The 17775-nt window shown below is 43.7% G+C and overlaps 1 protein-coding gene across 1 annotated transcript; it reads right to left on the reverse strand.

The window, feature by feature from the left end:
- Window positions 1–260: 260 nt before the first annotated feature.
- Window positions 261–17478, reverse strand: si:ch211-142k18.1 (uncharacterized). The gene is made up of 3 exons (XM_028796249.2): window positions 17290–17478; window positions 9845–10365; window positions 261–456 (listed from the first exon to the last, which is right to left on the reverse strand). The coding sequence occupies exons 1-3, from the start codon at window positions 17323–17325 to the stop codon at window positions 261–263; spliced, it is 753 nt and encodes a 250-aa protein (XP_028652082.1). The 5' UTR covers window positions 17326–17478.
- Window positions 17479–17775: the final 297 nt, after the last annotated feature.

The raw sequence follows: 17775 nt of genomic DNA on the forward strand, positions 1-17775 counted from the left end.
ATCAGCGTGTCCCACCAGGCGTCCCCCGCCCCTGTCACAAATGTACACTGGAGTTCATAAAATATCCTTGGCGGTCTCTGAAAGCGACATTCCTGTCCTGATCTAATTACAGACCTCCAGAGATCGGCAGGTAATTAATCACTCGCCTCGCTGCGTGCGTCACGGCTCTCTAGCAAAGGAAGGACTCCTGGCGCTCCACATCCGACAAAACAGAAGTGTCGTCCTCCCGGTGCGGCATCTGCTGCCTCGGTCAGGTGGGCTCAGACACATCCCCTCCAGGAGCAAAGGGAGGAAGAGGAGGAGGAGGGGGAGGGGGGGACTCGCTCTCTGTGGCTGTGGTCAGGCTGGAATTTGGTCAGCTGGGAGTAAAGCTCTCGAGACCCCCGCTCGAGGCGGTCGGCGATGTCCGCTGTGGAGCACAGCAGGTCTGCCGTGAGACTCGCCTCTTCTTGGACTCTGTGAAGAAACCAAATGAGAAGATTATAAAGTACATTACTGGCAGTAAATTACTGTAAATATTGAAGTAAGGAAGTCAGTTAGTCAGTCAGTCAGTGTCCAACCCGCTATATCCTAAACACAGGGTCATGGGGCGCATGGCAGGAACATACCCCAGGCAGGGTGCCAGCCCACCACAGGGCACACACACACACCAAGCACACACTATCCTCACAGGTGGCACAGTGGTAGTGCTGCTGCTGCTTTGCAGTAAGGAGATTGTGGGTTCGCTTTCCCGGTCCTCCCTATGTGGAGAGCGCTTTGAGTAGTGAGAAAAGCGCTATATAAATGTAAAGAATTATTAGGGACAATTTAGGATCACCAATCCACCTCACCTGCATGTCTTTGGACTGTGGGAGGAAACCCACGCCGACACGGGGAGAACACGCAAAGTCCATGCAGGGAGGACCTGGGAAGCGAACCCAGGCCTCTTTACTGCGAGGCAGCAGCGCTACCCACTGCACCATCATGCCGCCCTGCAGTTTATTATATTTGATTATTAGCAGGCGCAGATGTTGCAGACCCAAACTGGACCAAACCAGTGATAAACAAAGATGGTGGCAGCAAACGGGTATGGTGAGGCAATGAGCATCTGCTCTCGTGGGCAATTCCTGTTTTTACAACAGTTAAAAAGGCAGAACTTTTACTGTGTAAAATACACACAAATTACTGTTTCATTTATTTATTTATTTACAGTGCAGGGTCAATCTGGGGTCCTGAGGAGGAACGGCTTATGGCTACAGGCTGTGGAGATCAGGCTTCTAGCATTATGCTGGTAGGGCTGGCGAGCTAAGGCTCAGCGCTCTCTTGTAATTAGTCTTAAGAGTTGTTATCAATAGGAAGAAGAATTACACGTAACAACTGGGGGGCACGAGAGACGAAGGAAAGGAATTAGACTCTGAACGCTGAGTGCTGGTGAGTGGCCCTAAAAAGTACCCCTGGCATCTTCAGTGCCGCTTTAATTTCTGTCTGTCCAATGAAAGAAGTCCACGGTGTGCCCACGTGGTGTTTATCAGTGTGTTTAGTTCACTTGACAGTCTGCAGTGTGAAACACAACTCAACTAACCGGTGTCGTCGACTGATAATAAATCAAGAGCTTAAACAAAATGTCGGGGTGCTAGTCAGGCCACCCTGTTCACTTGTGGACAATTCAAGTTCAAGCAATTTATTGTCATTGTGTAACACAACGAAATGACTTTTTGTGACAGCCCCAATGTGCATTTAAAGAAAAGTCAAATAATTCCAAATATGTCGTATACAGTGTTAAGTGATCATGAGCAAATTATTATTGCTCAAAGTACAGCAGCATAAATTGTTATTGCACTTGTTAATGACTAGTACATTCCATACTCTATATTGTAATACATTAGTATATTGCACATTACCAATATAGCTTATTGCACATGTTCAGTTAAAAATGATCTCAGACTGAGGAGATTCAGAGTTCAGAAAGTTTATGGCAGATGGGAAAAAGTTATTTTTTAGTCTGTTTGTGCATACACGGATGGCGCTATAATCGACAAAAAGCGTAAGTAGCCGTCGGCTAAGGTAAGAAAGAATTTGATAAGGTGCCACCTGAGAGGTCGGGTATCAAACTAACGGAAGTGGAAGTTCAGGGTTTGGTGGGCAGACGGGTGCAGAATTGGCTAAAACACAGGAAGCAGAGGCTGATGGTGTGAGAACTTTATCAGAACGGACTGAAGTTAAGAGTGGCGTCCAGCAGGGGTCAGTGCTGGGGCCGCTGCTATTTTTAATATCTACTCTCTCTATTATACAGTTCATCCGGAAAGTATTCACAGCGCATCACTTTTTCCACATTTTGTTATGTTACGGCCTTATTATAAAATGGATTCAATTTATTTTTTTCCTCAGAATTCTACACACAACACCCCATAATGACAACGTGAAAAAAGTTTACTTGAGATTTTTGCAAATTTATTAAAAATAAAAAAACTGAGAAATCCCATGTCCATAAGTATTCACAGCCTTTGCTCAATACTTTGTCGATGCCCCTTTGGCAGCAATTCCAGCCTCAAGTCTTGTTGAATATGATGCCACAAGCTTGGCACACCTATCCTTTGACAGTTTGGCCCATTCCTCTTTGCAGCACCTCTCAAGTTCCATCAAGTTGGATGGGAAGCGTCGGTGCACAGCCATTTTAAGATCTCTCCAGAGATGTTCAATCGGATTCAAGTCTGGGCTCTGGCTGGGCCACTCAAGGACATTCACAGGGTTGTCCTGAAGCCACTCCTTTGATATCTTGGCTGTGTGCTTAGGGTCGTTGTCCTGCTGAAAGATGAACTGTCGCCCCAGTCTGAGGTCAAGAGCGCTCTGGAGCAGGTTTTCATCCAGGATGTCTCTGTACATTGCTGCAGTCATCTTTCCCTTTATCCTGAGCAGTCTCCCAGTCCCTGCAGCTGTAAAACATCCCCACAGCATGATGCTGCCACCACCATGCTTCACTGTAGGGATGGTATTGGCCTGGTGATGAGCTGTGCCTGGTTTCCTCCAAACATGATGCCTGGCATTCACACCAAAGAGTTCAATCTTTATCTCATCAGACCACAGAATTTTCTTTCTCATGGTCTGAGAGTCCTTCAGGTGCCTTTTGGCAAACTCCAGGCGGGCTGCCATGTGCCTTTTACTAAGGAGTGGCTTCCGTCTGGCCACTCTACCATACAGACCTGATTGGTGGATTGCTGCAGAGATGGTTGTCCTTCTGGAAGGTTCTCCTCTCTCCACAAAGGACCTCTGGAGCTCTGACAGAGTGACCATCGGGTTCTTGATCACCTCCCTGACTAAGGCCCTTCTCCCCTGATTGCTCAGTTTAGATGGCCGGCCAGCTCTAGGAAGAATTCTGGTGGTTTTGAACTTCTTCCACTTACAGATGATGGAGGCCACTGTGCTCATAGGGACCTTCAAAGCAGCAGAAATTTTTCTGTAACCTTCCCCAGATTTGTGCCTCGAGACAATCCTGTCTCGGAGGTCTACAGACAATTCCTTTGACTTCATGCTTGGTTTGTGCTCTGACATGAACTGTCAACTGTGGGACCTTCTATAGACAGGTGTGTGCCTTTCCAAATCAGGTCCAACCAACTGAATTGACCACAGGTGGACTCCAATGAAGCTGCAGAAACATCTCAAGGATGATCAGGGGAAACAGGATGGACCTGAGCTCAATTTGGAGCTTCATGGCAAAGGCTGTGAATACTTATGGACATGGGATTTCTCAGTTTTTTTATTTTTAATAAATTTGCAAAAACCTCAAGTAAACTTTTTTCATGTTGTTATTATGGGGTGTTGTGTGTAGAATTCTGAGGAAAAAAATGAATTGAATCCATTTTGGAATAAGGCTGTAACATAACGAAATGTGGAAAAAGTGATGAAGCGCTGGGAATACTTTCTGGATGCACTATTAAAATCCTAAGCCTAAAAGTGCAACAATTTCATGTCATGTTTTTTAAATTGGGCTTATTTTATAACCTACATATATATATTTGGTATCATTCTTTTCAGAATTTATCAAACTTTAATGTGATGTTGTTAGATTTTCAGATTCTTCTTCCGTTTTTAAATTATAAACTAAAATATCAAGAACTCGTGTTCCACGAGACGAGACTCTGTACCAACAGATTTAACCACGCCCGGGGCTGGAAATAAAAGACAGAGAGTAGATGATGGCTGCTGTACAGGGTTTTAAATATTTGAAAAAAAACAACAACTGTATGTGTGTCCCATTGTATCAACGTTTAAGAGGGGGTTTCAGAGGAGCGACCGCGTCTCCTTAGGATGCGTTCAGCCCCCCTCTCAACAACGTGAGCAGCAAAGTGAGCAAAGCGAGCAGGGTGTAAGCCCCCTATAGTATGCAAATAATTTGGATAAGAATATAAATAACAAGCTGGTTAAGTATGCAGATGATACCAAGATAGGAGGATGGCCAGATCAGAGAATCTACTGAATCATCAGAGAGGGATGTGGACAGCAGACAGGCTTGGGCTGATCTGCGACAAATGAAGTTTAACACCAGTAAATGTAAAGTATTACACGTAGGAAATCAAAATGTGAGGTTTGAATACGCAGGAGGTCTGAAAATGGAAAGTACATTTTATGAAAAAGATTTAACAGTCGTAGAAAAGACTCATCACACCTGTTAACAAAATCAAACTACCACTGGATCGGGGGCTCATTTATAAAGCTTGTGTATGCGCAAAAAGAGGTTCAAATTGTGCATTTACAATTTCCCATGCAAACGTCAGCATTTATAAAAGAAAATTTGACTGACGGGGAAACGTGCCTATAATTACAGCAGCTCTGATCAATGCGTACACAACATTTTAAGAAAAACTGGGAAATGGCAAGTTGTAGTGGACTCCTCACTATCAACTACCAGACAGTGTGAAGTCATTAAGAAGGCTAAGAGAATGTCAGGTGTGGCAGCAGGCTGGGGGCCAGACCCAGCCGGGACACCTGGAAGGACCAGAAGGAGATCTATACGTCCACTGGAGCAACCACCCTGGATAGCAAGGTGACCACGGGGAAGTAGCAGGGAAGCTCAAACCCATGGGGGCCTGTGGCTACCCCCAGGGGACACCCCAAGCCTCATAAGATCTACACTTCCACCACACCTGGGAAGGTGGAGGAAGGACCTTCCAGCATCGCCCGGAGTGCTTCTGCCACACCAGGAAGGGCCGCCGGAAGAACGTCAGCGAGCACCTGGAGCACATCTGGGTGACTATAAAGGGGGCCGCCTTCCTACAGTCGTGGAGCTGGAGTCGGGTGCTGGAGTAGGACGACGCTCCAGCGGACAGAAGAGAGGAGGCCCACTGACATTGAAAGGCCCTAGTAAGGGTGTTTGGTGCTGGAAACACTGTGTGTGTGTGGGACTTGGGACCTTTGTTTAATTAAACGTGTGTGTTTTAGAACTGCCGGTGTCAGCCTGTTTGTGTCTGGGCTGAAGGTCTCACACAGGTTATATAGCACCTTGATGCATGGAGTACAAGTCACAGGAGGTTCTGCTCAAGTCTTTATAATACACTGGTGAGTCCTCATCTGGAGTCCTGTGTGCAGTTTTGGTCTCCAGACTACAAAAAGGACATAGCAGCACAAGAAAAGGTCCAGAGAAGAGCAACTAACTGGGCTACAGGGGATGAGTTAGGAGGAAAGATTAAAAGAGCTGAGCCTTTACAGTTTAAACGAAAGAAGATTAAAAGGTGATAAAAAAAAGCATTGTCTGGTCTGATGAGTCTCGATTTCTGCTGTGACATTCAGATGGTAAGGTCAAAATTTGGCATCAACAACATAAAAGCAGGGATCCATCCTGCCTTGTATCAATGGTTCATACTGCTGCTGGTGGGGGTGGTGGTGGTGTAATTGTGTGGGGAATATTTTCTTGGGCCCCTTAGAACCAACTGAGCACTGTTTAAATTCCACAGAGTATTGCTACTGACCATGTCCATCCCTTTATGACCTCCCATCCTGTGATGGATCCATGTCACTAAGCTCAAATCATCTCAAACAGAATGTCAGGTTATATAGCGCCTTGATGTGTGGAGTACAAGTCACAGGAGGTTCTGCTCAAGCTTTATAACACACTGGTGAGGCCTCATCTGGAGTCCTGGGTGCAGTTTTCGTCTCCGGACTACAAAAAGGACATAGCAGCACAAGAAAAGGTCCAGAGAAGAGCGACTAGGCTGATTATGGGGGCTACAGGGGATGAGTTAGGAGGAAAGATTAAAAGAGCTGAGCCTTTATAGACATAAAGAGGACACATGATTGAAGTGTTAAAAAGCATGAAGAGAATTACTCCATTGTTTTAAAACAAGTTCATCAAGAATATGGGGACACAGATGGGGACTTGTGAAGGGTGAATTTCTCACAAACATTAGGAAGTTATTCTGTACACAGAGAACCACAAACACATGGAATAAGTGACCAAGTAGTGTGGTGGACAGGAGGACTTTAAGGACCTTCAAAACTTGATGTGATGTTATTTTGGAAGAATTAAGTGGAAAGGACTGAGAAGCTTTGTTGGGTTTGAATGGCCTGATCTCCTCCAGATTGTTTTAATGTTCTAAAGGGTGTTGTAAATAGCGGTCAGGTTTCAGGGTCGGAGCTCTGTCTTGCTCATCTTCTAAATGAGATACCTTCTTCTGGGAGCGCCCTACTTTTATAAATTTTTGGGTGGAAGGGGCAGGCTCAATTGCCCTCACTGGGCATCTTCTCAGATCTGTGGGTGGAAAAGGAGACAAGACAGTTGGTGAACGTGCCCTCTGGTGTCCCGGGGTGTTAGGGCTTAACTCTGACAAGCCAAGAAGTTGATATGCATGTGTGACACTAGAAACTGAAAATTTAACAAATCACTCCCTGATTTAGAACACAGAAACAAACTGGAATATAAAAACGCAATCAGGGATGGGTGGGTACAAAGAAAACAGACCGGTGTACAGTGGAAAAAATAGGATGTGCCGTAAATAGCTCATTTTACACTACCCCAAAATCATCCTGGCCTATTCCACCCACTAGCACTAACTATGCATGAAAAGGCAGCGTCCCTGCAGACCCCTCGTTTTCATTTCAATGAGGCTCCATCATGGGTCATTTTCTGCTTCTAAATGGACTCCTGCCGTGGTCATCCCTCGTCTTGTCCAACCATCCAAACACACAGCAGTCGGTTAATGTGCCACATCAGTACAAATGATGCCAGTCGTCAGGGTAGCCAAGTGGCGGCACACAGCTTTATTGCAGCCATTCTTAAAGGAATACACCACCCGAAAAGGACTTTGTTTTACACAGTGAGGGAAATAAGCCTTCGATCCTCTGCTGAATTTGTAAGTTTGCTCACTTAGAAAGAAATGAAGAGTCTCTAATGTTTATGGTAGTTTCATTTTAATGGAGAGAGACAGACTATCAACCAAAAATCCAAAAAAACACATGACGTAAAAGTTATAAACTGATTTGCATGTTATCGAGAGAAATAAGGATTTGATCAACTACAACCCAGCCAGAATCCTGGTTCCCACACATTGGTCGTGTGCCCAAGTGGCACACACAGATTACAATCAATCAATCACAGATACTCCTGATGTCAACTAGTTATGTGTATAAAGCACAACTGTCCAGCAGAGTCAGCTTCTTCTGTTCCAACCTCTCCACCACCATGGGCAACACCAAAAAGTTGTCATAGGACTTTGAAATCTTGCAGTGCCTGCAATGTCCCCCAGCTCAAGAAGGCACATGTACATGCTGGGGGACCTTGTGGGCGCTGCAAGATGCATGGTGACTGTGGTGGTCCCAACTGCCTTCAGATCATTAACAAGCTCCTCCCGTGTAGTTGTAGGCTGATCCTTCACCTTTCTCATCATCATCCTCACCCCATGAGGCAAGACCTTGCATGGAGCTCCAGACCGAGGGGCAATTGATGGTCATTTTCTATTTCTGAATTATCACACCAACAGTTGTCACCTTCTCACCAAGCTTCTTGCTGGTGGTCTTGTAGCCCACTCTAGCCTTGTCCCTGACATCCTTTGACAGCTCACAGTGGTGGAGAGGTTGGAATGGAAGAAATTGATTCTGTGGACAGATTTGCTTTATGTACATCATAAGTTGAGGTCAGGAGTATCTGTGATTGATTGATTCTAATCTGTGTGTGCCACGTGGGCACACGGTCAATCTGTGGCAGCCGGAATTCTGGCTGGATTGTAAGGGATCAAATCTTTATTTCTCTCAATGACATGTAAATCAATTTATAACTTTTATGTGTGTAAATGAGAGGGAGGTCAGTGGAATAAACAAATATTTACATTGAACCCTCTCTTGCCCCTAAACAATAAATAAAAACACGTAACACAAATACAAACAGATTATTTAAACACAGGAAGGCGGGAGTGGCAGAGAAGTATGTAAGAGTCGTACAGGATATGTACGAGGGAAGTGTGACCATGGTGAGGTCTGCGGTAGGAGTGATGGAGGTGGGATTACATCAGGGATCGGCTCTGAGCCCTTTCTTATTTGCAATGGTGATGGACAGGTTGACAGACGAGATTAGACAGGAGTCTCCGTGGACTGTGATGTTTGCTGATGACATTGTGATCTGTAGTGAGAGTAGGGAGCAGGTTGAGAAGACCCTGGAGAGGTGGAGATATGAGAGGAGAGGAATGAAGGTCAGTAGGAACAAGAGAGCATACATGTGTGTGAATGAGAGGGAGGTCAGTGGAATGGTGAGGATGAGGGGAGTAGAGTTGGCGAAGGTAGATGAGTTTAAATACTTGGGATCAACAGTACAGAGTAATGGGGATTGTGGAAGAGAAGTGAAGAAGAGAGTGCAGGCAGGGTGGAGTGGGTGGAGAAGAGTGTCAGGAGTGATTGGTGACAGACGGGTATCAGCAAGAGTGAAAGGGAAGGTCTACAGGACGGTAGTGAGACCAGCTATGTTATATGAGTTGGAGATGGAGGCACAGGAGACAGAGCTGGAGGTGGCAGAGTTAAAGATGCTAAGATTTGCATTGGGTGTGATGAGGATGGACAGGATTAGAAATGAGGACATTAGAGGGTCAGCTCAAGTTGAACAGTTTGGAGACAAAGTCAGAGAGGTGAGATTGTGTTGGTTTGCACATGTGCAGAGGAGACATGCTGGGTATATTGGGAAAATCAGTGCTAAGTATAGAGCTGCCAGGGAAGAGGAGAAGAGGAAGGCCTAAGAGAAGGTTTATGGATGTGGTGAGAGAGGACATGCAGGTGATGGGGGTAACAGAACAAGATGACGAGGACAAGAAGATATGGAAGAAGATGATCCACTGTGGTGACACCTAACGAGAGCAGCTGAAAGAAGAAGAGGAAGAACAAGATGTAGTTTCAGCAAATGTCGCATTACAAACAGTCCAGAATGCAAGATTCAAGCAGAATCTTCTATGCCCATCTCTTACAAAATTTTGACCAAGAAGAGAAAAGTCCTTCACTTGTGCTCGGTCAAACAGAGCTGCCAGGTAAGAACAAAAGAGGAAGGCCTAAGAGAAGGTTTATGGATATGATGAGAGTGGACATGCAGGTGATGAGTGTGACAGAGCAAGATGACGAGGACAGGAAGATATGGAAAACGATGATCCGCTGTGGCAGGCCCTAACAGGAGCAGACGACAGAAGAAGATGTCATGTGTTTTTTTCTGGATTTTTGGTTGATATTCTGTCTCTCTCCATTAAAATGAAACTACCATGTAGGCCTGGGGATGTAGGGGAGCAATCGCGCTTGAGCATGGCACAGAACATACAGTACATGCCCGGTGTGAATACACCCAGAGTTTTATGTTGTGTTTTAAAGCCCCGAGCCTGAACCGAGTTCAATTTATGACACTTACTTTTCAAAATCAAAGAGGGATCCAACAAAGTCACCCACTCGTTGAGTTTCAAACTCCGCCATCATTTTCTTCATCATCTCCTCAAAACTGATATTGTCCTCTTTGATTCCCAGTAGCACACCTGTGATGATGTCTCTGTATGGCTCCTCTCCGATATCCTTAGTGATGGTGGAGAAAAGGCTCTTAATGGTGGCCTCATTCTTGTGGACAAGTCTCTTAATGTGGTCGAGTTCCTCCTGCCAGTTGGGAGTGTTGAGCTTGTGGGAAGTGCAGCCTGTGGAGACACCAGAAGGCCTGCCGATGTGGAAGGTGATAGAACACTGACCTGAAGGGGATCCTGGCTTGGCTGCCACCGTCTTTCTTGGAATTCTCCTAGCTTCTCCATCACTGCTGATGTTATGAAGTACCACATGATCCCCGGAGCCAATTTCATTTTCACCATCTGCACTTTGTGAAAACCTGCCAGGTACCAGGTTGGCTCCAAGTGCTATCAACAGCAGCCAGCACTGCAGTGTCATGGTCTAAACAGAGACAAATGGTTCTCATTAGCATGCAGATGTGCAAGGACCAACCTCACTGGAAGAGACTCTTGCTGTTTGCTTGGTGAAAGGAGTTTGTTCACCTTGGTTAGTTAAGTGTTGTGTACACAGGACTTTCCACAAACACTATTACATACCTGGGGTCTTTAGAGACCTGGCATATGTATTTATATATAAATCGAACCACAAATAACCATAACTAACTTTCCAAACTTTTATTGAAACCTCTTCCTGGAATACTTTACTTCTTTTAATTGTTAATATTAATTACTTCTACATTTTAATATTTATATACAGTATAATTACACAATCATTGTCTGCCACTCGGCACAACAGCGGCAGATCATTTACCTTTTTTATGATCAATGCAATGTAACATCTTCTGTGTTTTTTGTCCCCTTTTGCTACTGTAAGAAGCTGTTTCAGGTGATGTGGCTAGTGCTGTTTCACTCTATGCAGCCACTACAGTCGCCTGTCACCTTCACTTTCAACCTTCATGCTCTTCGTCAAAGCTCTGGTCCTCTAAAATTCCATGCCCAGAACATTCAAGATCAAAAGGCATCACACGTATTTGTATTGTCTCCCTGCAGTGCGTTTCTGTGTCTCTCTTTGTCTTGTCATCTGCCATCACTGACAGGGAATTTTTCAAGGGCTTCCTATGCTGATCAGTGACACCTCTGTTCTTCCCTCTTAACTCTCTAAACTCATAAATACCCAAAAATAAGCAATACGATAGAAACAAAGTGGTCATGAACACACAGAGATAAAATGAAATCCTCAACAAAGCAGGCTTTGTTGGATTGCTGTTTACATGTAGCGGAGCTACATAATAATAGTATGTTCTATGTTTGTGCTGAGTGCGTTTCGTTTCATCGTCCCGTTTACTGTCCGTCATATGTGCGTCAGTGAATGTTGTCCCCGAAAATGAAAAGGGGAAGGATGATGGAGAGAGACCGCAGCCCCAAGACGGAGATTGCCTGTTAAACTCACCTGATACATCCGGGACATTGCGTATTTAAAAAAAGAGGAGTGAATGGCAAAAGAGGACAGAGAGAGAGAGAGAGAGAGAGAAAGAAAGAAAGAAAAGAAAGAAAGAAAGAAAGAAAGAAAGAAAGAAAGAAAGAAAGAAAGAAAGAAAGAAAGAAAGAAAGGACAATTTAACCATCCATTTATCAGCTCATCACTGCCGATCATTGCTTTAGTCCACTGCTTGTTTTTTTAACATCTGATTCAACATCACGACAGCCAGAGCCGAGAAAACCCGGGGTTCGGATTCATACCCGCCATTGCCAGGACTTTTCACTGTGAGGTCGTTTTGTTTTCGAGAAGGAGCACAATACACTACAGCCAGTATTAATACTGCTGCACTTTATTTTGGACTAATTTATCACCACATTTCAATTCTTCTTCTTCTTTTGGCTGCTCCCATTACGGGTTGCTACAGCAGATCATCTTCTTCCATATCTTCCTCTCCTCGTCATCTTGTTCTGTCACACCCATCACCTGCATGTCCTCTCTCACCACATCCATAAACCTTCTCTTAGGCCTTCCTCTTTTCCTCTTGCCTGGCAGCTCTATCCTTATCATCCTTCTCTCATTATACCCAGCATCTCTCCTCTGCACATGTCCAAACCAACGCAATCTCGCCTCTCTGACTTTGTCTCCTAACCGTCCAACCTGAGCTGACCCTCTAATGTCCTCATTTCTAATCCTGTCCATCCTCGTCACACCCAATGCAAATCTTAGCATCTTTAACTCTGTCACCTCCAGCTCTGTCTCCAGTGCCACCGTCTCCAGCCCATATAACATCCCCATCTAGGATGGGATGAAAAAGAAATGATTAATGCAGACCTCCGTGCTAACGTTTGCCTTGGACCATGCAAGGCATGTCTTTCTTATATGCCATTTGGTATGGGATTTGTAAAAGCAATGTTAATGTTTGTGATGTGCCATCTGTTGGAATGCCAAATACAATGCATATGTCTCTCTTATATGCCATTTGGTATGGGATTCATAAAAGCAGTGTTAGGTTTTGTGATGTGCCAAGGTTTTATTCTCCACAAAAAGGTACTATGTAATACGATGAAGCTCCACAGTGCCCAACAGCAATATGTAGTGGCCTAAAAACACAAGGCAATCGGAATAAATAAAATCCAAAAACGAGTCTCAAGGTGAAGTTAAATGACAGAGCAGAAGGTCAAAAAATCCAAATAAATCACAATAAGCCCAAGACATGGCAAAAACAGAGAACTCAACAAGACTGCCTAGCAAAATCAAAATGAACCCCCAGCAACAGTGGGAGACCCTCCAGATTTATGGGGAGGGGGGGCAGTCCCTGGCAGTGATTGGCAGGTGACCCCACCTATTGAGGAACCACCCACAAGACACATCGAACATAACATAACCCACGCAGTGTATCATACATAACCAAAATCAAAAACAAAGAATGACGTAGATAATCAAGTCACATTAACGATTATAAAAGAGTCAAAAATAAACAAAACAGACCCAAAACATGAAGTTGAACCTCAGCCGCCGTGTTGGGGGGGCATCTGAACTGAAACACAAAAGTCACATGACTGAATATTAAGCACACGCTCCATCACTTGACGAGCGGCACACGCGTATGCACTGCACTGTGACACCCGCAGAAACAGGCAACAGCGCTATCAAACAATGCAATACTTTTTCAGAATGATACAAAAATTATTGAGAAATAATACAATAATAATAATAATTAGTATGCTAATAAAAAGGTCCCATCAAATATTTTTGGTTTTCTTTATAGATCTGAGGGTGCTGAATCCAAATATGGCAATACAATCACTCTATCACATCCCCTTTTTGAAAAATGAGGTTTAAAACAAAAAATAAAACACTATTTTACAGAAAGAAACATATTATTAATATTAATTACTCTTGAAAGATTTTAAATTACACATAAAATTGTTTTAAATATATCTAAGGTTGAAATATAAATAATCAGCATTAATGTTTGCAGCGCACCATCTGTCGGAATGTGTTTGGCAATGCGTGTTGTAATAAAATGCATTGCATTTGTCATACAAGCAGATGGCGCCTTAAATCATTTGTAGTAATAAAATGTATTATTACAAATGTTTGTGATGTGCCATCTGTTGGAATGACAGACACAGCAACTGGACAGACACACAGATGTTTGTCCTTTAATTAAGCTGATTTCTGTCTGTCTGGCAGTTACTCTGTTTGAAGCTATTCAGCGTTAGCGTTGACAGTGCAGTGTGACTTGTCCTGTTGCTGTCATAGTCTCAGTTATACGCCATTTTTGAATGGGAGTCATAAAACTTGTGTTATTGTTTGTAATGCACCATCTGTTGGAATGACTATTGCAATACATCCATTTCTATTACAGGTAAATGCCATTTGGTACAAGATTCGTCAAAACAATGCTAATGTTTGTGATGCACCATCTGTTGGATAACAGAGATAAAACAACCGGAGGGACATACAAACATGTCCTTTTATTAAAGTGGATTATTACTTACAAAAAGTAGTCAATTGGTAGTTTTATTTTGCCCCTCTAATTATCTTCTGAAGGTGTTTCATGGGGTCTGCTAACATAGACCTCCCTCCACATTCCACTACAACGTCTCTCCATTCGTGCGATGTCCTGGTGGACCCTCTCTTATGTTCATCAGAGGCCGTTCCCATGTTTTCAGGTAAAAAAATACCCAAACGACATTGTAGGAAATAATAGATTAAAAATGCCAGTAAATTTAATGATAAAATTACTGTAAATGTTAAAAGTAAAAGACCTTTTCTGAAAAAAAGGAAAGTTGCCTTATGTTCTACTGAAAATTACCTGTATATCTTAAACAATACATTTCATTATTTTTTACAGCCAAGGCCTGTAATATCAATATTTTTTAAAATATGCTATATACTGTTTACTGATTCATTATAATTTCACTGAAAAAAATCTGTTAATTTTACAGTGTAAAACTGTTAAATAGCGAAGGTAAACAACCGTAAAATGTAAAACGGTAAAGCGCTGCTTCAGTAACGCCGCTTTTAATAATAATAAATTACATTTATATAGCGCTATTCTTAGTACTCAAAGCGCTATCCACACAGGGAAGAACTGGGAAGCGAACCCACAATCTTCCAAAGTCTCCTTACTGCAAAGCAGCAGCACTACCACTGCGCCACCTGTGAGGACATAAGGACACGCCCACTTTTACCATATTGTTCCTGGTGAACCGCATAACTTGTGAAAAAAAACTTAAAGTATCCATCCATCCATCATCCAACCCGCTATATCCTAACTACAGGGTCACGGGGGTCTGCTGGGACCAATCCCAGCCAACACAGGGCGCAAGGCAGAAACAAATCCCAGGCAGGGCGCCAGCCCACCAAACTGCGCGCACACACTCCATGCAGTGTCTTGTGCATGGGAAAGGCGCTATATAAATAAAATGTATTATTATTATTATTAAGCACACACTAGGGACAATTTAATATCGCCATTCCACCTAACCTGCATGTTTTTGGACTGAGAGAGGAAACCCACGCAGACACGGGGAGAACATGCAAACTCCACGCAGGGAGGACCCGGGAAGCGAACCCAGACGGGTCTCCTAACTTCGAGGCAGCAGTGCTACCCACTGCGCCACCATGCTGCCCTTACCAAAATCCTTAATCCACTATTCCTTTTATTATATAGTGCCTTTCACTAATAGTAGAAATTAGCCAACAAAAGTGCCAAACAGTATATATTTTATATAGCACCTTTCATCATTAGTAAGTAATAGTCCACCGTTAGCACCACTGGACCAGACGCCTATGTGTTATATAGTGCCTTTCACAGACAGCCTCATTAATTCCACTTTTAAGGAAAAGCAGTCTTCCTCACCTAATAGTTTAAAGTGTAAAGATATGCAGCATATCAGTCTGTCCCATTTAACTTAAACTAAGTTAACTAAGTTAACAAACTTATTTTTCCCTGCATACTGAAGGTTTTTTTTGTGGTTACACAAGCTGATGTATGGTGGGTTGTATTGGATAAGATGGCACACCTGTAGGACACCATACACCACAAAAGGAAACTTTACTTCACCACCTGACAATGCGCCATAACTTCCTTAAACATTGAATTGTTTTCAATGTGTATAATTAAATGGTGTTGGCTGGGATTGGCTCCAGCAGACCCCCGTGACCCTGTGTTCGGATTCAGCGGGTTGGAAAATGGATGGATGGATGGATAATTAAATGGTACATGTTTGCTATTGGTTGTTACTTTACTGATGCAAGCTGTGTACTGGTGTTTGACCCTGGCAATACTTTCTAATGGTTTATTAATTAGCATATTTATTACACGGTATGAATTTCTGTTATGGTTAAACATTCCCTTCTGTTGGAATGTGTTGTAAAGAAAAAACAGTTATTTACTACAAAGTTACTGTAGACCTAAAAATATTGTCACCTTATTTATTATAGTAAAATTTTGGCAACCCAGCTGCCAGTTTTGTATCGTAAAAATAACATTTTATAGACCTAAAAATACTGTCACTTGTTTTTTACGGTACAATTCTGGCAACCCAGCTGCCAGTACTTTACCGTAACATTTTTTTTTTATTACAGTGTAGGTTGCTCTGCACCAGGACGGTTGGACAGCTTTCGCACTGATTAGGGGCTTAGCCTCTCCCACCAGGTATTTCCTTTATATTTTACATATATGTTAGTTTGAATAGCATTGGACCCTCTTGGAGTTTTCACGCAATCAGGCGGCACGGAATGAAGTGGCGGTGGGCTCTCGAAGCCCCGGAAGCAGCCCCCCTAACGACGCCTCTGTGTTGCACCCCAGCGCTAAGAAGAAGAGAGAAGCTCCTCAACGCGTTCATCGTGGATTTACACCTTTGTTTTCCCAAGAAAATGGTGACACCTTCTTTTATTTCGGCGACCCGTGCCTTGTTTGTTACCAGTTACCTGCCCGAGACAATGCATGGACCGACCTGACTGCATATTTCTGTACAATTTCTCTCTACTGTACAATAAAAGGACATTTTTCCAACCTTTTAAGTATAAACTCCTGGCTATTTTTGAATGAATGATGAATGAGAGATAGAGCGTACTGAGAGCAGGGTGGCGCAGTAGTTAGCAATGACGAAGGAGTTCAGACTCCAGAAGTCTGCACGTTCTCGCTGTGTCCTCCTGCCTCTCCTCGGTTTCTTCACACAGTCCAGAGACATGCAGCTCATGTGGACTGCCGATGCAGACTGGCCCGTGTGTGTGTTTGTGTTGTTACGATTCAATAGGCTGGCGCCCCGAGAAGTTTGCCCCATATGCTTTCTGGGATAAGTTCCAGCTTCCTCACGACCTTGCTCCAGGATAAAGCAGGTTTAAAAGATTAAAAAAACAAAAGCGTTGCAATACATGATTTTGGGTTAGGGTTCCACTGCCACTAACGTTAATAATGAGGAAGCCATTTTTCAGCTCAAAATATACTTCAGATAATATTCTGAGCATGAAAATATATTATAAAGTAAACGTAACTTCTCGAAGAAAAGAAAAATCAACTTTTTATCAAAAATGCGTTCTCTCTCAATCCGATGTCTCGCAGAAACGGTTTGTAGTAGAGAAACTGTAATTTCCGAAATGGATTCAGCACATAAGCACACGTAAATGTATAAAGTACATCGATTTCTTTGCGCGACAGAATTTTGGCATGGGGGGGGGGTCTCACTGCAGATTAACGAAATGCTTTTGAACGTATAGGAAATTCAATTTCCGTAATCCGGAGCCCATCCGGATACCAATTGTGGATTTGATCCAACACGGTAGTTCAGGGAGCTAACCGCTGCGTCACCGGGTCGCCGCTTGTATTCCTCAATTCGTACTTTTAGGTCACAATTTCACTTTTCTACTCACTCTGTTAGGAGAGCCACAGGCTGTTTGCATCGCCATCCCAACGTTTTCGCGACCTCTTCTTTCTGTCTGCTTCAGCCAGCTGGCCTAATTCGGTGGTTCATTGTCTCAAGTCCGACAGCATCAAACAGCAGCACTCGCAGCAGAGCCAAGACCCCCGTAAGCCGGTCGAAGACCAAGAACGCTTTCTGTAGCTGAACGACGAGGCCGCCCGCCTATAATCTATTTAACATATGGGGCCCGATAATGACTGTCAGATGTGTCCGTGTCCGTGTGTGTGTGTGTGTTTAGATTGGGATGAGGGGAATTTTAAGTGAAGAAACATCTTAGCATCAGCCTAAAGAAACAAAGCTGGCACTGGGGCACCTAATCACGGATGACTGCGAGCCATGAGGCGCCTTGACGTTGTCTGAACTGCAGGAGAAGCCGTGCTGCTTAGTGCCCGCATTTCAGAAAGCGACGAGAGAAAGAAGGACCTGTGCCAATGCT

This window comes from Erpetoichthys calabaricus, chromosome 3 (genome assembly GCF_900747795.2).
Source record: "Erpetoichthys calabaricus chromosome 3, fErpCal1.3, whole genome shotgun sequence".
Classification (NCBI taxonomy): Eukaryota; Metazoa; Chordata; class Cladistia; order Polypteriformes; family Polypteridae; genus Erpetoichthys; species Erpetoichthys calabaricus.

Coding starts and splice junctions, on each gene's coding strand:
- si:ch211-142k18.1 (XM_028796249.2), bottom strand. CDS start 17,325: ATGGCGATGCAAACAGCCTGTGGCTCTCCTAACAGA. Junction 10,366..17,289: donor CCTGTGGCTCTCCTAACAGA/GTGAGTAGAAAA, acceptor GTCTCTGTTTAG/ACCATGACACTGCAGTGCTG. Junction 457..9,844: donor TCCCTCTTTGATTTTGAAAA/GTAAGTGTCATA, acceptor GTTTCTTCACAG/AGTCCAAGAAGAGGCGAGTC.